This window comes from Theobroma cacao, chromosome 9 (assembly GCF_000208745.1).
Source record: "Theobroma cacao cultivar B97-61/B2 chromosome 9, Criollo_cocoa_genome_V2, whole genome shotgun sequence".
In the NCBI taxonomy this organism is placed as follows: domain Eukaryota; kingdom Viridiplantae; phylum Streptophyta; class Magnoliopsida; order Malvales; family Malvaceae; genus Theobroma; species Theobroma cacao.
Window position 1 is genome coordinate 16,254,244 of NC_030858.1, and position 24,159 is coordinate 16,278,402.

A 24,159-nucleotide genomic window follows, 5' to 3' on the forward strand; every position below is an offset into this window, starting at 1 on the left:
CCTGATAACTGCATTATAAAGATCTTTAAAATGATGCATTCCAACTTTTCAAATGTTGCAACAAGAAGGGCTTTAGTGAATAAATCTACTAGATTGTCACTTGACTGAATTTATTGAACACTAATTTCACATTTTTCTTGAAGGTCATGAGTAAAGAAAAATTTTGACGAAATATGTTTTGTTCAATCGCCTTTAATGTATCTTTCCTTTAACTATGTTATGCAAGCAGTATTATCCTCATATAACATTATTGGAATTTTCTTCTTGGTTGACATGCCACACATTTCTCGAATATGTTATGTTACAGATCTTAACCAGACACATTCATAACTTACTCATGAGTTGCTAAAATTTCTGCATGGCTAGAAGAAGTAGAAACTATAGTTTGTTTTATAAAATGCCATAAAATAGCCATACCTCTATATGTGAACAAATAACCTATCTGGGATCGAACTTTGTGTTGATCAGATGAATATTCTGCATCTGCATAACTAATTAAATTTTATTTTTGATGCATTTGAATTATATAAGCCATATCCATTGTTCCTCGGAGATATCAAAGTATATGTTTAATTCCATTCTAATGTCTTCGAGTTGGAAAAGAACTATATCTTACTAATAAATTCACAGCAATTACTATATCAAGTTTTTTAACAAGATACATTAATGCTCCAATTTCAATAAGATATGGTACTTCAGGACCATGAAGTTTTTTATTATCCTCACGAGGTCAAAAAATATCTTTTTTTTACATCTAATGACCTTACAACCATTGGTGAACTCAATGGATATGCTTTCTCCATATAAAATCGTTTTAGCATTTTGTGATATAATTTGATTGATGGACAAAAATTCTATTTACCAAGTGTTTAATCTAAAGACCTACACAAAACTTTATTTTTTCAAGGTCTTTCATCTCAAATTCTCTCTTTTAAGTAATCCACGGCTTTTGATAACTCTTCAGGAGTTCTAATAATGTTCAAGTCATCAATATAAAAAACAATTATAATAAATTCTTATCTAAACCCCTTTTATAAAATACATAGGCATATAGGATTATTACTAGAGCCTTCTTTCAACAAATTTGCACTAAGGGGATTATACCACATGTGTCTGGATTACTTTAATCCATATAAAGATTTATTTAATTTAATCGAATAAATTTCTCGAGAATTGAAATTTTGTGCTTCAGGCAACTTAAATCCTTCAAGAATTTTCATATAGATATCGATTCAAATGAGCCATATGAATAGGCTGTAGCTACACTCATTAAACGCATTTTCATTTTCTCATTTATTGCTAGACTAGTTAATATAGAATTGTAATTGTGTCCACCACAGAAAATATCTCTTTTCATATTTAATACCAGATCTTTGGGTAAAACATTGTGCGATAAGCCGTGCTTTATATCTCATAATCTCATTTTTGTCATTTCGTATTCGCACAAATACCTATTTATATCTCATTAGTTTTACATCTTTTGATGTACGAACTACAAGTCCAAAAACTTCACGTTTTACAATTAAATTCAATTCCACTTTGATTGCGTCTTTCAACATTGGCCAATAATTTATATAAGTTCAAGATCCTCGTTTTTCTTTCATAATAGTGAGCTCTATATTATATACAAAATATTGTCGATGTTTATTTACCGGTTCCATCTTTTCACATCATGACATAATTGATTGAGATCTCTTCAGTTTCAATGATTTCAAATACTTGAATTTCTTCTGAAATTTTTCTCAATTATGTCAGGGGTCTCTTCTAAGGTTTCTACTTTCCCTTTCTGACCATCTTAAATATTTGCTCCTTTTCTTTTTCGAGGATTTTATCTTTGGAATCGATTAATTTCCACACTTCTGGCGTGCCTTATCCTATAGGGACATCAATGCTAATAGGAGCATTTGCAGCTGGTATATAAGATTTAGTTATTCCCTTTGGGTCAGTAAATAAATCTGGCAACTAATTTACTATATTTTACAAAATAATTATCTTTTGAACTTCAAGTTCATATTGCTTTGTGCGAAGATCAAAACTAGATAATGATAATTTACTCTAAGAAATTTCCTCTTTCAACAGCTTATTTTCTCCCCCTAATGTTGGAAAAATTGTTTCATCAAAATAACAATTAACAAACTTTGTCATGAATAAATCTCCTATCGATAGTTTTAAATATTACAAATGGAGATTTGTATCCAACAAATATATCTTAACCTCCTTTGAGGACCCATCTTTGTACGTTGTGGTGAAGTATTTGAAACATATACCGCACATCCAAAAAATTCTTAGATGAGAAATATTTGGTTCCTGACCATAAACCAATTATATAAGGAGAATTTATAATAACTCGTTTGGCCTGATGCATACAAATGCTGCTGCATCCAAAATGGCATGCCCCCAAGTCAACATTGGGAGTTTGAATTTCATAAGCTTGCAATCAGTTAGAAGTGTTTAATAAATAATTCTGCTAAACCATTTGTGTATAAACATAAGCAACAAGTAGTTTAATAGTTATTCCAACTAATATGCAATATTAAAGGCTTGAGATGTATATCCACCAGCATTATCAAGACAAATAATCTTGATTACATAACCAGGAAAATGTGCTTGCAAATGAATGATTGCAAATGTCAAATTGCAAGCTATAATAAGCACACATATGACCATCTAGTCGATGTATCGATTAAAACCATAAAATATCTAAATGGTTCACAAGATGGATGTATGAATCCACATATAACCTTGAATATTATTCAAAAACGTAAGGAATTAAGTCCCAACTTTAGTTGGTGGTAGCCTTATAATTTATTTGTCTTCAGAGCAAGCAGCACATAAAATTCATTAGATTGAAAAATCTTCTAGTTTTTCAATAAATGATAAATTTTTAATTTTTTTTTTTGCATCATTATTGATCCGAGATGGTCCAACCGATTATGACAAACATTAAAATCATTAGTAAATTTCTGGTTTACTGTCACGACTCGATACTCCCTTCGAGCTCATGACAATTGCCGCGATGTCTTAATAGACATTCATTACTCAAAATGTCAACGGAAACCTCGCAAGGCTCTTGCATCAATTTTATGTCTCCCCTATGAGTAACAGTTACTAAATATCATGTTTTAAGGGAATATAAACTATTTTTAAATCAAAAACAAACAAAAAGTAATTTCTGCCACACAAAGGTATTTTGGTCATTTTTACTTGAAAAATTTGAAACCTGGTGAAAATACAGCATACGATTGAAAAATATACATTTCTTATCTAAAAATAATTTTAGTAATCTAAATCATCCATTTAAAATGAAATCATGGCTAATCAAACTAAATAAAAATATTATATAAAATATTTCATTTTTTTATAAAATAATATTTATAGAATCCTGCATAAACAATTTTTGTAGCGTAAGAGCAAAATAAATTCATATATATAATAGCACACTAAACCAAGTATACAAAAATATTCTACAATGACATGTGGACCCCAAAATAACTAAAAATATACAAGATTGTAGACCTTCAATTTCTAAAGATGCAAATCCAAAAGCAACCCTCAACAAAATCGGCTGTCTACAGATTGTCTTGAGCTTGAAATGGGTAAAAAAAAGAGATGAGTTTTTACAAACCCAATGAGTAAGTAGCTCATCTACAACATCTAAAGCCGAGTAAATAGAGACAGTTAAATCATCCCATCATAATATGATTCATAACATTTAAAACTCATTTCAATTCATATAAAACAATTACATTTCATTGAAATAATCAACAAGGCTTATGATTCTCTTAAAAACTTGGCTTGTGCCAAAACTCATGCTCAGTGACACCTTGGCCCGGGCATCCAACCGAGTCCGCCAAGGATGTTAAAACGACATATACCCATAAAACATGTTTTTACTTTTAAAATATAGTCATTCCTTGGCGTTGGCTGAGTTTCATCCTCACGTGGTGGTTTGGCGTGAAGTAAACTCTAAACTTACCTTACGAGATACCCTCCACGCCTCTCGTACTAAAGTAAAATATAACGGGGTTTACCGTGCCCCCCTAATAGGCTGGTCCATGGAAACCCGCCCACTACAGTAAGCTAATCAAATAACCCACCAAATCAATAAAAATTTCAACAGCATGACATGGCTAATATAATATGACCCAGCCTGTCAAGGTAAAACAAAACAGTTTATATAATCCACAAACCACAAATCCAGCCATTCATGCCATCACATTATCATAAGCCATCAATTCAAACCATATATATATATATATATAACACAAGTATATAGTCTCCACTTACTCAATTTCCAAAACCAGTATTCGATTTCAAAACAAGTTATAAATCTCATTTTATTTAACCAACACTTCAATTTTAAAACATAATAATTTACCATTTAAACTCATTATTCTTTAAAACATAAAAACGAGTATAAACTACTTTAGATAGTTAAGATGATCATCTGATTACTCACAATAACGGGAGTTTGGAGTACTCATATTCTTGGTCTTCATGTATGATATCTTTACCCTTATCAAAGGGCTCACCACCTATATATAATATACGACACATAATTCAATATATTTGTGCCAAACTATTATAAAACTATTTTAAGCTCTATATGAATGCATGAAATTAAATGAGAATTGTTTGAATAATCACTTAAAAACGGTGTTCTACGTAGGTTCAATTATGATTAGACTGAATTTGTATTCAACCTAACTCGAACTATACACTGTTGAATAAACCAAAACATCCGATTCAACTTCAAATATATTCATTACACTTCCAATATTCCAAATACACCAAACTACCTCAATGAGCTTGATTGTGACTTAATTCATCATAACCGAAATTCATTTCGATTCCAAACTAACATACTAATCAGTGTTAACACAGTCCACTAAATCCATCTACATTATTAGGAATCAAAGCTATCATCAACATGTCATCTATAAAATTTGGCCAAAGAGGGTTGTTGAAGGGCATGTGATTTTCTTGCTTGTTTTTCATACCAAACATCATCAAACAACTAAAAACACTAAGATATCATGAAATCTAGCAAAATCCATCATCAAAACCTCTTTCTCTATGTTCGGCTAGCAAGTATTCCCTCATGAAAACTTGTGTTTCAACCATAGAAAATGAAAAAGAAAGCATGGGAAAGGTAGATTTTAAGCTAAAATTGAAAAATCTTACCTTTGATTCCTTTGTTCTTTGAAATTCAACAAATTTCTCTTGAATTTTCCTCTCTAGGGTTTGTTTCTATTCTTTTCTCTTTGTTCTTTGCTTTGGCTGGCCATGAAGAGTGAAATAGGAGAGTTTATGTTGAGTTTATAAAGGAAATTATAAAAATATTAAAGCTTGACATGTGTCACCATATGATTGGTCCATGGTTAAAACTTAACAATTAAGCATTTTCTCACCACCACATGTAATCTCTTAATTATCCAAAGTATAAAATAATAATAGGTGAAATTCATGCGCTTGACAAGTGTTATGGTGGTGTAAAATTCCAAAAATATCAATTACGTCCTCGTGAACACGTAAAATGACTGTTTTACCCTTATGTTGGGAAAAATGTCAAAATTAAAATTTTTCATTTCTCAAATTCAAATCATGCTCCAATTAGTCAAACTTGGTCAAAATTTTCATCCAACATTCCCATTTTGCCCTCGGGTGGAAAAATGACCATTTTGCCCTTATGTTATGAAAATTCTTAATTTGACTCCAAATTAATCCTTGAACTCCGAATCACTATATTAAGACATTCTAAGGTTCAATAACTCTCAAATATATCCTAAAATCTCTCTTCAAACTAGTTCGAGGTTTTAATCGACTTAATTGTACCACTAGGTACGATACCGACTTTTAACGATTCTCTGAGGCATCCTAGTATGTAGATATGCTATCAAGTACATGAATGACATGACAAGTATATAATAGAGTAAGGCTTGACATTTACTATGAGTTTCAATTATTCTAATATTTGTATAGTTTAATTTTGAGAACAAAGCGAGTAATTTTTTTCAACACACACTTTCTACTTGAGATAATTACAATATAGAGGTATTAAGTGTCTCTTTCATTCGTTGTCTCAATATGATATCTATTCAAACAAATAACTTAATAAACTTTTTTGAGACTTAATAGAAAATAATACATCCTCTATTACTTTATTCCTTCATGTAGTAAAATATTAGCTCTTTTGAAGCCTTACATTAGTTTTAGACTACTAGATATTGAATTGACATTGGCTTTTTTTTCGTTATCAAGTAGGAAAAATATTTCTTATCTTTAAATATAGTGTGTATTATAGCAATGTCTGCTAGACATATATTTACATTATTGATCTTAGATCTAGCAAGATCAATAACTATATTTTCTTCAATAAAATATATACAATAAGAAACTTGCAAGTTAACATAAAAGAATATTAAACATAAAATTAAAACACATAATAAGAACATATCCTTTAAATATAATAAGAACATATTAAAGCATCTTCATAATATAGTTACACTTAAACATACCAATTACTATTAAGTTCATTCTCGGATATTCCCATTACTAATTAAATGATCAATTCCTTCTACAGGACAAGAAAATCAACCATGAATATTTCCGTTGCCAATCATATAATCAAGTCCTCTTTTAGGATGGATAAATATTTTGATGTGCTATATTAACCTGGCCATGATTAAATCATCACAAGATGTTATAGTTTTCGATGATGCTTGATTCAATTCAAGATGTACAATAGGTACATAACCAATGGTCTTTCATGCCACATCAAAGACAATATGTTTTCTATATTCCTCCTCTTTTTTTCTTTCTATTTTTATATTTTCATTATTCGTCCACTTCTGGTGGGTTGAAAGTATCCATTCACTTTTTGATAGGTTATTCATTTCTGGTGAGTAATGGGTTACGGTATTCATCCACTTCTTGTGGTAAAATTATCCATCTACTCTTGGTGGCAAAATTATCCATCAACTTCTGGTGGCAAAATTATCCTTAGATTCTAATAGTAAAATTATTATCCACTTTTGATGGTAAAATTATAATTTGAATTAAAATAGTGATAGTGTAAATTATTATAACGACTTCTTCCATATCCATGATCATAATGATTAAATAATGTGGCATTCACTTCAGGAAATAGATAGATTCATGACCATGACCATAAGTATTAAATGATGTCGCATTCACTTTAGGAAATGGACAAATTTATTTATTTTTTTTATTAGTAGCTTGTTTGTCACATTCACTTCAGGGAATGGACATTATGATTTTTCATTAATAGCTATATAATAGCAAATTCACTTTCCAATCAAGGGACATAATATAATATATACTATATGATAGTAAAATTCATATTAAAGTTGATTTTTAGAAAATGAAAATATTAAAGAAATATCAAGTCACTTGATTTATTACAACCAAAACAATCAAAGATCAACCATTGAAATTCTTTCAAAGCTTGGAGATAATGAAAACAAAATAATAGCAACACTTACCTGATTTGCTAAAACTATAAATCAAAACCGAATCGTTGAAATCCTTTTGAAGCTTGAAGATGATGAAAAAAAAATAATTCCAAAACTTGAGAGATCAGAGAAGATCGTTGTCACGACCCAAATTCCAGGCCATGACCAGGGCATGGGCCCAATGGACGTAATCCACTAAGCCCAAGCAAGCCTATTAATCTTACATATTTATCATTCCATCATAAACTACTAAGTCACATTTCATAACTTAGAATCAAAATAATACTACACATTGCCATCTCATACTAGCATACCAAACAAGTGTATATACATTGTCTACAACATGTATCTTAACAATTTACATTAGGTTCGTCTATACATAACAAAATAATACTCGACTTCCAGCGGAGGGACTCAGACGAATGTACAGCTACTGAATGCCGAGACACCTACCAAAAGATGGATACAAGTCTATAAGGACACCTCATCCTAATTACCAGCTACCTCGTGATCTGAAAACATGAAGTTGAAAATGGTGAGTATAAACCCAGTGAGTGAACAAGGAAGGGAACAAGCAACAACAAGGGAGAATTTAAAATCATGATGCACTTGTTTCAAAACAATGCAATTTAGTTCCATTCATATTAAAAACCCCTCATCAAGCCCTTAAATGATTAATCATTTGAAAATCATCAACCCATACATAACGAACCATTTGAAGAATGAAAGCTTCAATATTACGCAAGCAAGTCAAATACGACAACGAATATTTGCTGCAGCGAAGAATGAATTTTCGTTGCAGCGATGTTGGGATTAAGTTATTAGCCGAACGAGGGTTTCTCAACTGGCTGAGGGTTTCTCACTAAACCTCCTCATTTTAAACTTAACTCATTTAGTCCTTAATGTTGGAAGTCCATGCTTAGATATGGTAGCAAAAAAATTAAAAATAGGGCAGCAATTGGACAAGATAGGAAATAAAACAGAAAGTTTTTTGCTGCAGCGAAATTGTGACCCAGAAACAGAATGTTTCTCGCTGCAGCGAAATTTTAACCCAGAAACAAAAAGTTTCTTGCTGCAGGGAGAATGAATTTCGCTGCAACGAGAAGCTACAGTGTCATTCTCGCTGTAGCGAAAATGCATCCTCGCTGTAGCTAGTTTTCGCCAACCTACCCCTCCAAAACTCGAGAGTTTCTCGCTACAGCGAGAATGATTTTCGCTGCAACGAGAATAATTTTTGCTGTAGCGAGAAACAGGGCACCAATGCAAAATTTGCCCTTCTTCCCAAGGAAAAACCACCCTGCTGAAATGTCCATACCAACATGAAACACATAACAATTTCCCAAGGTTTAACATGTCAAGTTTCACATGCATTACAACCATATACCATTACCCATTAATTTCCTATAACACACATATTTACATATGTATATATGTATACATATATACCCATCATCATCATCACACCATCCCATCATCATCATCACCAGCTCATATGCACTCCCTACTCGCACATGGTTGGGTCATCACCGGGTTATGCGCACTCCCTACTCGCACATAATCGAGTCATCCTCGGCTTATGCGCACTCCCTACTCACACATAGCCGAGTCAATATAATTACACAACACTATATTCAAACATATATGTATATCAACATAATGTAGTCGCATAGAAATCCATAATAACCACATATCATAACATAAACCATTTCTCAAGAGCTTGTTCCGAAGGCATTCATTTTTTAGAGAAGTTGTATAAAATCATTCAAACACATTGTACAAAATAGTCATATTCCCAAAACAATTTTGATAGGTAGTCCACTCACTAGTATATTGTTGAGCCTTTAGATGACTCCAATTCCCCTAATTGTCCAAATGGGATGATGGGGCTTCCTTGAAACCTACCATCACATTAACATCACCATTATGTTAATTCACATACTATAAACCCTAAAAGCTATCTCTTAGCTAGCCTTCAATTGCCACTTTAAATGGCTATCTTTGTTCACTCTCTAAATCACTATAAAATGAATGAACATCCTCAACAATAAAACAGCTCATAATCCCAATTACTAGCCATTATTCATAGCTAAAAATCAAGCTTAATTCATCACTTACCCTAGGGCTCCTTTGTAGTCAAATTCTCTTCCAATTGCTTTCAAATCAATGGGGTAATTCTCTCTTTCTCTCTCTAGAACACCCAACTAGTGAGAGGAAGTATGAAAATAAGATTTTTCAAGGGTTTTAAGGAGAGAGAGTGGAAGAATACAAGGGTTCTAGTCATGAGGGCTTAAAGGTATGAAAACTAGAGCTAGAGAGAGAAAATCATGCAAGCTCCATATCAAGCTTCCATGGAGGTTTTAAAGAAACGTGAGAGGGAAGAAGGAAGAAGAAGACAAGCTGCTGGAAAATGGGAGAAGAAGTTGCTGGAAGAAGGATATTTAGAGGCCAAACTTGTCCATTCCCTTAAAATTACGAAAATGCCCTTAACTAGTTAGCTTGTTCTCATGCAACCCTTTATGCAATCTTTTTACTCCTTTGACATTGGGACAAGGTCCATAATGGTCTAGACATACTTGGATTAATGAAAACTTAAAATTTTAATCCAAGATGAAAAATGACCATTTTGCCCCTACCGTGAAAATCACCAAAATTTTTGTTTCCTTTTCATTTTACCCCTAATTTCACCGTCCATTTATGCCTTAGGCCTACTTAGGCCATAATATTGTTTAAAAATCTTATTTTTATGGATTTGGTAAGGAAATGACGAAATTACCTCTGATCAAGGATATCGCGTATATTACTAACTACTAGTCTATAAAGGTCAAGGTCTCGCAATCGTGCTGATAACGTGTTATGAAATAAATCTTAAAAGAACAAATAAAGATAACTTGAAAGAATAATTAAAGAGAAGAAAGAAAATGTTTAGGGAGAGAAAAGAGATCTTATTAAAGTGTATATATCTTTACAAATGAAATAAAAGGGTCTATTTATAGGCTAACAACCCCTTGAATCATAGTCCTAATCTAATTCTATTTAAGAGTTCAAATCATATTATATTTCTTATATCTTACCTTTTAAGCTGTTTGACTTGATCTGTACTTTTAAAGTCATAATATAATAAATATTCATATATTTATTCATAACATATGCCTTATTCATATATAAAAAAAATTATGCCCAATGCAAAATATGGGTTACACTCTCATAAACTTAAAATGCAGCCTTGCGTTTAAATACGAAGAAACCCATAAATCCAAGCTTTTATTATTGGGCCACCGTGCCATCACACAGGTGAAGTCGGCCCAACAGGGCTTATATTTCGACACCTGTGCCGCATCCCTAACTAAACTGGAGGAGAACATTGGATTTGTGTTTGTCCCACCAAGACTACGAGTGTTACGAGTACATGGAATCTCTAACCGTGAAATGGAAACACTCTATAGTCTATCTCACCTTCATCTACGCCATCCTCTACCTTCTCCACACCAATTTGCGCCTCGACAACCGGCCTATTCGGCTCAAGAAATGGCCCCATCTTCCTCTTAGGTTCCGCCACGACGGCACTTTCAAGATCCTTCAGGTCGCTGATATGCATTTCGGAACCGGAGTCCTCACTAGCTGCAGAGATGTGCTGCCCTCTGAGTTCCCTTACTGTTCCGATCTTAACACCACCCGATTTCTTAAGACCTTGATTCAACTTGAAAAACCAGATTTCATCGCCTTTACCGGTATCTTTTTTTTTCTTCATGCCTTACTTTATTTTCGGTTGACTTTGCTATTCTTTAGCAAAAAGCTTCTTGTTGATACTATTAACTATTCAAACCCAGACTTACTTGAAAAGGAAGAAAAAAATATTGATCCTTGAGTAATAGCTTGCGGTCCATTGCTGCCTAAGAGTTTGGAATTGCAATCTAATTTCCCAGACAAGTCAGTTTGTTTTACAAAATTAGAATCTAACAACTCCAATGACGTAATCTTTATCTGGGATCCTACAATCCACTGTCTTTAGTTGATAGATGGAACTTGTTCTATGGAGGAATTGAAAATTATTAGTGTCCACCATTGGCGTTAATGGCATGCTGATGAGCAGAGGTGAGTTAAGTTCTAAAACATCGGTTTTCAGTACCAGGAATGTGTTTGAGACATGAGCTTTTTACATGGAGCGTCTGACTTGATATGGGGATCTGCAAGGGTAGCACATTGTTGATTCTATGGTTTCAAGGTTGTTCATTGTTACGTCTGTGGCTTTGTTAATTCAGTGGTGTGTCAAGTTATGCAGAAGCTTACTGGTTCGAAATGAGTAGGATGTCTTAATAATTATTATGTCTGAAATGGAAGTTAAAAGTAAAGTAATAACCAAGATGCTTGTGCCAAATATGTTTTTAGTACTTGGGAGATACTAAATTCTGATGAAAGTGAAGATTATTTGTTGAGGAACATATTCTTACATATTTTTCTTCAAATAGGTAAGATCACTGACCACCTGATCACATACTTCAAACAATTTAAGTTGCTTCCTCATACTCATTGAATCTTTGGTTGTTTAAACATGCTTATTGTACCAAGCGGCCTTAGTTGATGGTAAAACAATTCGTGCACTTTATGGCTCTTTATCACTCATGTCGGTCTCTGAGAATCTACTTTGGATTCTTTAAACCAGGAGACAACATATTTGGTCCAAGCACTACTGATGCTGCTGAATCTCTGCTAGGAGCCTTTGGTCCGGTCATGGAATCTGGACTTCCATGGGCAGCTGTCTTAGGAAACCATGACCAAGAATCTACAATGACTCGTGAAGAACTGATGTCTTTCATCTCTCTATTGGATTGTTCTGTCTCACAAACCAATCCACCTTCTATAGATATTGATGGCTTTGGAAATTATAACCTCGGTGTCTATGGTGCTCCAGGTTCCCATTTGGCAAACAGTAGCATCCTCAACCTCTTCTTTCTTGACAGTGGAGACAGGGAGACTGTTCAAGGAGTTCGAACTTATGGATGGATTAAGGAATCTCAACTTCATTGGCTTCGCAGTGTTTCACAGGGACTTCAGGTAGCACAAATCTAGCAATGCTTATGAAACAAAAGAATGATTGCGATCTTCAGTGCCCATTTATTTTTATTCTCATTTAATGTGGTGTATTTCAAATTATTTATGTTCACACTGTTGAAAGACAACTTCAGTATGTTTTCTGAATGATTGAAGAGTGACCTTTTCTTTCCTTGGCCAAAAAGAACTGGATAAAGAGAAAAAAGGGCAACCTTGTTTCTTTTTTTATTTCTTCTTTTTCAATTATAATTAAAATGATAACATTCCTTTAGAATCCTGCTGTATCTTTCCAATGTCAAACATATTTAGCCATTAGAAATGATAACTTCCCTTTAAAATCATAATGAAACATTCCAATCCCAAATATGTTATCCATTAATGTCTTTTCCGGAACTCTATCATATGCATCTCTATTCAATTATTAGTCCTGACTGCCATTATTCGTCACGTTCTTACATTTCCCTCCAAGGAGGTTTATTAGATTTAGATCCAATAACATGCTGCAGGTGACATACTAACAGGGACAAAATCAGGAGTTCAATTACATAACAGAAAATCTGCCTGTAGCTACGTCACCAGCACTGGCATTTTTCCATATCCCCATTCCAGAGGTCCGGCAGTTATACTACCAAAAGATTATAGGCCAGTTTCGGGAGGGTGTGGCTTGTTCATCGGTGAACTCAGGGGTCTTAAAGACTTTGGTCTCCATCAAAGATGTAAAGGCTGTGTTCTTAGGCCATGATCATACGAATGACTTTTGTGGAAATTTAGAGGGAATATGGTTTTGTTATGGTGGAGGCTTTGGGTACCATGGCTATGGAAGGGCTGGCTTGCCAAGGAGAGCGAGGATCATCTTAGCAGAACTTAGGAAGGGCGATATGGCATGGATGGGAGTGGAGAGGATTAAGACATGGAAGCGTCTTGATGATGAGAATCTGAGCAAGATTGACGAGCAAGTCCTGTGGGAGTTTCAGCCATCTAGATGATTTTCTTTCCAAGTATCAAGGTACTTTGTAATCTGTATCTGAATCATGTTGTATATCCTCTGTGTTTGTTTTTTCTTTTTTTTTTGTATTCAATTGTTTCGGAAGATACACACCTTGGCTTCCTCCCTGTAATAAAAGGTTATATATATACAGCTTGCTATGTTAAAGGGAGGCTGATTTCTCCACTCGTTGCTGTAGTCAAATTATCTTTGATTTTTTACTTTAAAAAAATAGGGAATTTATCTTTTGATGTTGAGATGACAAATTTTCTTGTTCATATAATTGTTGACGAAAGTCAAACGGGACTTAAAATATTGACCTTCTGAGAATGGGATTAGATGGTACATTGATGCTCATAATTGATGAACTAATTGCATTAAAAATATACATATTTCAGTTGCTTAAAGTAGGACTTAATACCTAAGGTTCCAGACAGGTTATAGTTTATATATGTTTGGTTTTTATCAGCAGTTCAAAAGACTTAACTTTGTTGATGCTTCTGATTTGAACTTTATAAAATATTCTCCTTGTTATTTTCTTATGTATTATCTACCTTTCTCACTTTGAAAACTTCTTGCTATGTATCAATTAAAAGAGCTCTTGAAGTTCTTATAGTCACATTCATCCATCTTAGTCTTGCATTGAGACATTGTATCACAATGTCAAAACCCAAATTTTCCATTAAAAGTGCTAGCCAAGAATGATTACATCTAGCTTAGTTGCCAGTAATAAAAATTAGAAGAGAATGCTGCAGTCTATGTGGAAATAGAAAAAAATACATGATAGTTTTACTTTGTGGTACAAATAACAGTCAATTGGGCTTGATGTATGCAATGAGAGCTTTTTTCCATCTTGTAATCTCCATTTCTCTTTCCAAATTTTGAACTTAAGTTCTCTTGGAGAAAGTCTGGAGCTCTAAAGTTTAGGGTGTTCCTTGGGGACAAAAACCTAGGCAGTGCTGGCCAAGAATAATTACATCTAGTTTCATTTTAAATTATAATCAAAGTGAAATGAGGAAGTTACTGCACTTCTTTATGCATAAAAGACAAATAAAACCTACACATCACATTGGACACTGTAAAAGAAAATATTTAACTTGGCATTCCTTGCTCAAATGAAGTGACAGAAGATGATGTGCAATCTGAAGCTGACTTACTGATTTTATACATTTTCCAACAAAAGCTGCAAAATTTTGCCTAATTTTTTGCATTCTGGGGATTAACTATTTGTCTCCCTAGTTGTTTCCTATTTAGTATAACCAGGAATCTGGACAACGTAATCTCTCATGGCAGCAAGTTGTTGGAGTTTCATGAGAGTGCAATATGCAGACTTTTTTCCTTTAGCCAGTAGCTCGCTGTGAGTTCCCTCTTCTATAATTTTCCCATTGTCAATCACAGATATGTTATCTGACTTTTGAATGGTAGATAGTCGATGAGCAACAACGAGACATGTCCTACCTACCATTGTCTTTTCTAATGCATCTTGTATGAGATTCTCTGAATTGATGTCCAGTTCACTTGTTGCCTCATCTAATGGCAATATTGCAGGATTTTTCAAGTTGGCTCGAGCAAGTGCTATCCTTTGCTTTTGCCCCCCTGAAAGCTGTGTGCCCCTTTCTCCACGGTAGGTAGCATAACCATCCTTCATGGAACTGCTTAACAAGAAGTTTGTATAGGTGAAAAAGTAGTTTGGAAGCTTAAAAAGAGACTATTGGTTGAGCAACAAAGAATTGTCTCAATAAAGAAAATACTAAACATGTTGAGTTGTATATAATTGGAACAAACCTTATAAAATCGTGTGCATTTGCTATGGTTGCTGCTTCAATTATTTCGGCTTCAGTTCCATTCTTTTTGGCATATGCGATGTTGTCATGAATTGTTCCTGCAAAAATTGTAGGTTCCTGACTTACCAATGCAATATGTGACCTTAGAGCCTGTAGATTATATGACTTAATGTCAATTCCATCAACTTCAACCGATCCTTTCCATGGGTCATAAAACCTCTCGATCAATCTAATAGTAGTGGATTTTCCAGACCCACTTTGGCCAAGTAAAGAAACAACTTTCCCAGCATCAATTCGTAGGCTTAAATCCTTTAACATGATCTGCTTTGGCCTGGTTGGATGGTAGAAATCCACATGTTTAAGCTCTATATCTCTGTTAATCTTTTCTGGTTTAATGCCATCTACATCATCAGGATCAATCTTACTTTTTCTATTCGAAATGATAAAAATTGAATTCAATGCTGCTGTGCCCTTCGTTAAGTCAACAGTCATGCTTCCTGCTTCTGCTATGACTCTTCCAGTTGTAGTCAGGATGAAGAAAGTTTGAAACAGGTGCTTGTATGAGACATTTCCATCATACAACAGTTTCCCACCATACCAGAACATTAATGCTGGATTGGCTGCTGTGAGGAACTGTGAGATAAACAATCCAAACCCTGCAATCCAGAACTGCCTACGGCTTTCTTTCCTTGGGTTCATTTGTGTAATTTCATAAAGTTCCAACACCTTTTTTTGAGAATAGAATGCTGTAATGATTCTGTGGTTACCTACAGCCTCACTTGCTAAGTCACTGCTCTTGTTCTGTGCTTTCAGTATTTTCCTAGACATGCTCCTCATTGTTATTGCTTTAGTATAGAAGGAACCAATGATGAGGGGTTGCATAGCAGTGGAAACAGCTGCAAGTTTCCATGACAATATTATGCCCAAAATAACTGCTAAAGTTGTTGCTGAGATAGATTGACTGAAAAATGATAAGCGATCGGCAACAAGAGTTCGTACCATGGTTGCATCTGTGGCTAGCCTTGAACAGAGGGCCCCAGTACTGTTGTTTTCTTTATCAAACCATTCCATCTCAAACGTTACGATCTTGCCAAAGAGATCCTCTCTCACCCTTTTTGTCAGGCACTCTCCCAAGATCCCAAAGCTGTAATGCTGAATCAAGTTGGTGATGAGAGCAAATATAGCAAAGGACATGAATGCAAAGCAGTATTTTTTTGTTTGTGACCTCATCTCATCATGATTGTCTATAAAATAAACAGATAGAAGAGCACCAAGGCAGAAAGAGTGCATTGGCTGAATTAGTCCATAGCAAAGAGCAGCGATGAAACCTATCAGGGTTGACGTCCACTCAGGTGCAGTCATTCGAAGCAACTGCCACATAGATGGGGAACCTTTTTGATCTTCTTGCCACTGGAAGATATTTTTCTCCTGAATGGAACTTTCAGCAACCAATTTGTCCCCTGTTTCTGGAATGCAATCAGTTCCTTCATCCTGTGCAACAGAGCTATTAAATTCAATTGCCGCTGATGTTGATGCTCCTTTATATATTAAAGTCCTCTGCAGCTGCACCATTGCTGAGTACAGGCCATTCCTCTTTTGCATAAGTTGGTCATGAGAACCAGATTCAACAACTTGTCCTTCTTGTATAAATGCAATTAAGTTGGCATTGCGAAGAGCTGAGATGCGATGTGTGATGATAACTGTGGTTCGTCCTTCTGAGACATGATTTAAGGCATCCTGGACTGCCTTTTCTGAATGCAAATGCAGTGCACTCGTGGCTTCATCAAGCAGCAGGATTCTTGGGTCTCTTAACAGTGCCCTTGCTATGGAAATCCTTTGTTTCTGCCCTTCAGACATCTGGATTCCCAGTGTTCCTACCTGAAGATCAGTCATGAAAAACACATCTTAGTAATTCATAATTGATTGATGGCAATGGAAAGTAGAGACTGCATTGATGAATGAAATGATGCATAACATGGAAGAAACAAGCATTTGCCACTTGATGCTCACCAGAGTTTCATATCCGTCAGGCAGTTGACTGATGAAGTTGTGGGCATCAGCTGCTTTTGCGGCTCTAATTATCCCTTCCATTGTAGCCTTCTCCTTTCAGAATTGAATATTTTCTTTGATTGAGGTTCTGAAAAGTATAGTTTCTTGGCTAACTAAACCAATTTGACTACGCAGCCATTTAAGCTGAAACTCCTTTATGTTAACGCCATCCAGGAGGATTTCTCCCGTAAGAGGGTCATGGAATCTTTCAATCAAATTTACAATCGTTGATTTACCTGATCCGCTTTTGCCTACCAAACCAACAATCTGGCAGGCCTTTACGGCCAGACTGAACCTTCGTAATACTAAGCTACCTGGCCTTGAAGGATATGCCAAGTGTACGTCTTTAAATTCCAATTCACCTTTGACATCTGACAGCATCTTGCCTTGCTGATTTGCAGAGTCGATATGAGGGACTCGCTGAATCATCTCAAATATCCGTGAAGCTACCACGTTTGCCTCAGCAAAGTATTACCATTTATTAGAGCACTACCAAGAGAACTGCAAGATGAACAAACTCACAATGATAAAAGTTGTTCGAGTAAACTCAACAGATGGGAGTATATATATCTTATTAGGAAGTGCAAGAATTTACCACAAGGAAAGTAATTCAAAGATTTGGAAGGAGGAGAAGGAACGGTATATGTTGAGCAAACATATAATTAATGTAAACAAACACGTATAAGGGAGCTGAAAATCAAACTAGGGGAATGTGACATTATGTTTGGACTTTGGACCTGCTATATGTCAAGTTGATGACTAAATTTTCAGTTGTTTGGTTGCAGAAGGAAGGGAAGGGTATTGAACTTACAGCCCTCCATATATAATGCATACTCCAGCTGTGAAAACATCCCCGCCTTTGGCTGCCTTGTTGGTGACCAAGGTGCTCCCATACCAACCTTGAAGCGCCCACACTGCAAACGTGACTCCAATACTACCCATTGCCATTCCTTTGATCAGTCCTTGTTTGATGCCTGACTTTGATTATTAACTTATTGTCTTTTTAAAATTATTTTACATCAAGGTAACATTCGGTGTGAGGATTGTACTCTCATATTCTCTGCAATGTGTCCAATTAAAATACATTGCAGCAATTGACTTTAATTTCATTGGTAATTCAACGTTTTATTCCTTCTGTCACAGTTATTCAACTGTTAAAAGAACATTGTTCTTGTTATTAAAATAAGAAGAGACTGATCATATATACCATCTGATAATTTAACCTTTTGCTAAATTTATCACATTAAAAATAAACTAGAAATTTTTATAGAGAGAGAGAATTTGAGAAAGAAACATGAAGATAAAAGAATAACACACTGATTTATTTTTATTAGAAGTTTGTCCTCTTAAAGGCAACAATTAGTTACATATAGTTACAAAGAGAAAAGCCTTAGATAAAAACTAATAATGTAAACCAATAAGAAAATGAAATGTGGGCTCCATAACTGCTACTATAGCAAATACAAAGTACCTTTTGACCCAAACACAAACAATGAATTTGGTATTTTAAAGAGCCATATTTTCTATATAAGCTTGTAACACTAAAAATAGTGCCGCGTGGGTTAAAGAATCATGTGATCCACTTACACGTGATTGTCTTCCTTGTTGCAACAAGGGATCAACTGGTGTGAACAACAATGAAAAACATCTCCATGCATAAACATAACTCATTTTCTAACACACCTCCTTAAGTTTGGCCTTACTCAAACCCATCTTTGATATGAAAGCAACAAATTTAGCTTTGCCTAGTTCTTTGGTGAAGATATTTGCAACCTATTCATCTATGTTACAATATTTCACACTTATTTCTTCATTCTTTACAACATCTCTTATTGCATTATATCTGACTTTGATATACTTGGTACGACCATACTATATTGGGTTTTAGGTAGTAGCTATGGCAGATTGGTTGTCAAGCCAAATTGTCATTCCACTGATTTATTCAAAACTCAAGTCATATAGAATTTTTCTTAGCCAAAGTGTATGGTTGGCAACCCAAGCAACAATCGCATATTCGGCTTCAACAGAGGATTGAGCCACTATTTCCTGTTTCTTTGAATTCCATACAAATGCAACACTTCCAAGTGAAAAATAGAAACCTATGGTGCTTTTGGCATCATCTGGACAACTGGCCCAATCATTATCACAAAATCCCATAAGTTTTCCACTTTCATAAAAGAAATATTCGAGTCCATATTTTATAATTCCTTTGATATATTGTAGGACTTGTTTTGCTACCATTATATGAGTTTCTGAAGGCTTTTACATGTAGCTTGACAGAACACTTATTGCATGCATTATGTCAGGTCTAGATGCTATTAAATATAATAAGACAATTCATCAAACTTCTATATTGAGACTAGATTTAATTGGAGCATCATCTTTTCTATATAGTTTATTTTCAAAAACCATAGGAGTATTAACCGATTTACAAGACTCCATATAAAACCTTTTGAGAAGTTCCTGACCATATTTGCTTTGATGAAGATAAATATATTTAGGTTCTTGTATGATTTCAAGATCCAGGAAGTAATGCATTTTTCCTAGTTCAGTTATATCAAATTCTTGTTTCATTTGGATATTGAAAATTTTCAACTCAAAACTGTTGAGTCCTATCACCAAAATATCATCAACATAATGTTGGTCCCAAATAATATGTGCTAAAGGGGGGGTGAATAGCACAATTCGGCTCTTTTAAAAATTGTCTTTAAATGTAGACAAATGCAAGATAAATGAAAGAAGGAAAATAAAACAAAAACAGAGTAAACAAGATAGTACAATTTAGAGTGGTTCGGTCTAAGACCTACATCCACTACCTTGATTATCCAACCAAGGATTTTCCCAACAAATCCACTAAGAACTGCTGAAATTCACAAGCTTTCACCAAGCTTTACAATGGCTTTTACCAGGCTCAACCAAAACCTTTTACACTAGTTTTTCACGAGCTAAACTAAAACCTAACACCTAACTTTTCAAGACTAAGTTAGAACCTTAACACATTCAAGCAATCCTAGCTTGAAACAACCACTAAGAGTGACTCCCTCACTCTAAGAATACAAAAAGATAAGTAAAAAAAAGTACCTATGATCACAAGTTGATCTAAATGGTACAAGGTTAAGTGTAGAATACAAGTAAAAAGAATGGGCGTTTAGGTGCACCAAGGTACAAGAGAGATTTTCTGGTTTTTTAGCTCTTATATGACTCAAATCTCTTTTTCACTTGTAAAAACTAGTTTCTAACTGTTGAGAGACCCTTTTATACTTGGAGAAATATCTTTGATGGGAGTTTGACAGTTTTATAGCCGTTGGAGACAGTTGGGAGTCGGTTCTAGCCGTTACTCTGTATTTTAGCACAGATTTCAAACTTGTAGGCAGAATGCTCTTAGTCGACTAAGTCATCTCTGTTTTTTGCTCCCTATCTCTGGCAGTTCTAACAGTGTGCACTTAGTCGACTAACCCATTTCTTGGTCGACTAAGTTGGTTCTATCTCTCAATATTCTTCAGCTCGCCATTTCTCCAATTTAAACTTTAGTCAACCAACATTCTTCATTATTCAGCCAAAGATCTTTCTTCTTGTTGATCAACCATTTTTCTTTATTTTTTATGGTTTTTGATATACACATTTGAAGGGTTGATTCATTATTTTCATCTGACTTTTTGTTCTGCTCACTTAGGTAAAAATGTTAGACACAAATGAAATGGAAATGTTTTATTATCATCAAAAACTAATGGAGCCAACAATCTCTCCCTTTTTGATGATGACAAAACATTCATTGGTTAACAGCACAATGTCCTTTTTATTCTTTTTGATTTCAGTAGATAATGAGTATTGCTCCCCCTAAGTGTGTGCTTATTTAGCTTATCCATTTCAACAAATTTTATTCATGAGAAAAAAATGTCACTATAAGTTTAGAGTGTATATATATATATGCAAATCTTTTAAGGGAATTTACAATAGATGAATATTGACAGTTTCTCATCAACATTTTCGCAGTATCTGTCAACAGCCTATTGTTATACAATTTTGTCTATATCTTTCATTATTCAACTGATATACTATATACATCATCCACATCCATCCATAAGTATAATTCATGCTAAAGATTAGTAATCAGTATACAAATCTCAACATCAGTGCAATGACAGACTTTTAGCACCAGCAATTAAAATGTCATAAGCAGCAGGATATCAACAAGCATTCAATTATCAGCATCAAAGTACTATAAACATATCAGCAAAATACCATAAGCATCCATAAAAATATCAACAGCAAAATTACAGTTAAGTGTTTGATTGCCATCATGGCATAACCAGTAGGAAAACAAAAACAACAATTAATATTCCTAAAATGCCCCTTGTTCATTTCTGATAATTCCTGGTACCTCTACCTTAACATTTTTTTTAATTTATTCTCTAGTTCCTGCACCCTTGGTTCTGTCATTCTACTCCCTTTTTTTGTCAGCATCAAATCAAAGGGTTTCTAGTCATCTGAGGTGTCAGAGGGTGAGGATTCAGTGCCATAAAAAAGATTAAGAGGAAAAAGAGAGGTTCTCTTAGAGGTGATGATTTTTTTAGGGAAAGGTTCTGGTGAGGATTTGTCAGAGACATTGACTGGATCTTGAGGAAAAGAGACTAGAGCTGGTTTGGATTTCTCTGTCAATCAAGAAGACTTCCTTCTTTTGAGAAATGTTGTCTTTGTGGCCATAGTTTTCTTCCTCATCAATGGTGCTGCAGTGGCTTCTTTCTCTTGTGATGGTACAGTGACTTTGTGCTTCTCTTTCCCAAATTTTACTTTTACTTTAGGAACTGATGGAGATGCTACTTTTTGTGCTTTTTCCTTAACTACCCCTTTCTCAACTTGTTCCTCCTGAACCATTTGTTGGAACAAACTCATGATTGAAACCTCTTCAGAGTGTGGAAGAGATGGTTGAGGTTCTGATTGAGGCTGAGGTTTAGTTAGGGTATTTTCTTGCTGAGATGCAATCAGTTTGGTACTTTGATCAGATTCATCCTTATCTTGTAACTCAAGTGAAGGTGATTTTCTTAGCTGTTCCTCTTCTGGCTTATGACCTTCAACTAGAACACCATAACTTATACCATGAGGATCAGACCCTTCTACTTGCAAGCCTAAACTTCCAACACCTTGCTATGCTGATGAAGCACTTGGTGTTTCAGAGAAATTTGCAGTAATAGGTTCTTATGGCTTTTCTTTCCCTTTCAGTTCATTCTCCAGTTCAGCAATTTTCGCTTCAATTTTCTGTAATCTAGCTCCTTGATCAGTGAGCTTTCCATCTATCCTCATCAATAGATTAAAAATCATTTCACTAGAAAATTGAGAGGATGGTGCCTCAGTTAGTGCTAGAATTACAGAGACCTTGGGTGTTTTAGTAAAATTTTCACCATCCAGCTTGTAAACCATTTTAAGTAGACTACCCAAGTAGATAGCCTAGTCTTTATTCTTCACCATATCAAATTCATATCTTTTTGCCCAGACACCTTTCTTTTGCATTAAGGATGTGATCACATTTCCATAAGGCAAATTGATTTTCTCAAGTTTGCATGTACCTCTCATCTTTTCAATCATAAATCTTCCTACATTTAGAGCAACCCCATTAAAAGCATGTTCCATCAGCCAAAGATCTTGAAGGTTGATGTAACTCAAACTTCCACTTCTGCCATGAATATTAGCTGCCACAAAGTAGTGCAAAATCCTTATTTGGGGACTAGTTATCAAACCAGCATTGCTTTTTATGAATATTTCTCCCTTCTTCCGGTTATGATTTCCCATAATGAGGATGGGTCATACTTTTCTTGAAACTCGAATTCTCCCTTCTCACATTCAACTTTCAGAAGATTTCCAAGATCATCAGCGGTGACCACAAATTCTTTTCCATTCAAAAATATATTCAAGCTATTTTCATCATAATCATCAGAGTCACCTAATTCTTCTTCTCCTAAAGCTATACTAGCATAAAACTCCTTCACCAGGCTTGCACTATAGGATCTATTCCTAAAAGTGCTATATTCTTTCAATTTCAAATCCTTAAAATAATTTGATAGGCCAATATAAATTTCTGGATATTCACTAAAGCTTTCCCAATCTATATATTTCCCACAAGTAATGGGAGCATTTTCTATTTTTCCAAACCTTTCCTCATGCATTCTATTTCTGAACTTAGAAGAAGAGGAAGTACCTTTCTTAGGCGTTGTCTCTTTATCCTTCTTCTTCCCTGATTTTTGTTTCTTCTCTTTTTGTTTTTCAGATTTCTCAATTGTTGATGTAGTTCTAAATTTCTGTTTCTTCTTCAGCACTTCTATTTCTGATCTTTCTACCACTGGTCTTTTTCCCTTCTTCTTTTCAGTAATTTCTCTACTCTGAGAAGTTTTTACCATTCTGATTCTGAAAATTTCTAACTTGGGTTCGAGGGTTTTGGTTTTAGTATGAGTCGGTTTCAGAGGTAAGAATGTGGAGAGAAAAGGGTTTTGATTTCAGATTTTTTAGTTTCAGGGGAGAGAAAATGGAGAAAAGAAGTTGTTAGCAGTTTTAATTTCTCTTAGAAAATCGTTCACCTCCCCCTTAAAAACTGCCTCACTTTATTTGCTTAAAAATTTTAAAATTCCCTCTAAATTTTGGTTATTCCTTTAGGCGGCTTTTCTTCTTTTCTTTATTGCTCGGTACACATTATTTTATTCTTTCTCCATTTAATTGACTGAGTCTTATTTTTAAGACTAACAAAGCACTCTTAGTTGATTAAGTTTCACCTTAGTTGACTAAATGCATTCTGTTTTATGAGCATAAGTCAATATTTTTCTCACAA

General features: G+C 34.5%; 1 protein-coding gene and 1 pseudogene across 3 annotated transcripts; one reads left to right on the plus strand and one right to left on the minus strand.

The window, feature by feature from the left end:
• Positions 10,820-14,848, plus strand: LOC18589412 (probable inactive purple acid phosphatase 28). 3 transcript variants are annotated; one of them, XM_018128148.1, is made up of 4 exons: positions 10,820-11,203; positions 12,136-12,527; positions 13,046-13,530; positions 14,764-14,848. In XM_018128148.1, exons 1-3 carry the CDS (start codon positions 10,882-10,884, stop codon positions 13,508-13,510), a joined length of 1,179 nt encoding a protein of 392 aa, XP_017983637.1. In that variant the 5' UTR covers positions 10,820-10,881; the 3' UTR covers positions 13,511-13,530; positions 14,764-14,848. The 3 variants fall into 3 exon arrangements, with proteins under 3 accessions (XP_017983637.1, XP_017983636.1, XP_017983634.1); XM_018128147.1 differs by having other exon boundaries at positions 14,749-14,838; XM_018128145.1 differs by lacking the exon at positions 14,764-14,848 and having other exon boundaries at positions 13,046-13,697.
• LOC18589413 lies at positions 14,756-19,055 on the minus strand (annotated as a pseudogene).

What these genes read in the sequence shown, in the direction of transcription:
- LOC18589412 (XM_018128148.1), top strand. Translation starts at nt 10,882, where the DNA reads ATGGAATCTCTAACCGTGAAATGGAAACACTCTATAGTCTATCTCACC. An exon ending in AGATTTCATCGCCTTTACCG is followed by an intron (nt 11,204 to 12,135) that starts GTATCTTTTTTT and finishes TCTTTAAACCAG; the next exon opens with GAGACAACATATTTGGTCCA. An exon ending in GTGTTTCACAGGGACTTCAG is followed by an intron (nt 12,528 to 13,045) that starts GTAGCACAAATC and finishes ACATACTAACAG; the next exon opens with GGACAAAATCAGGAGTTCAA.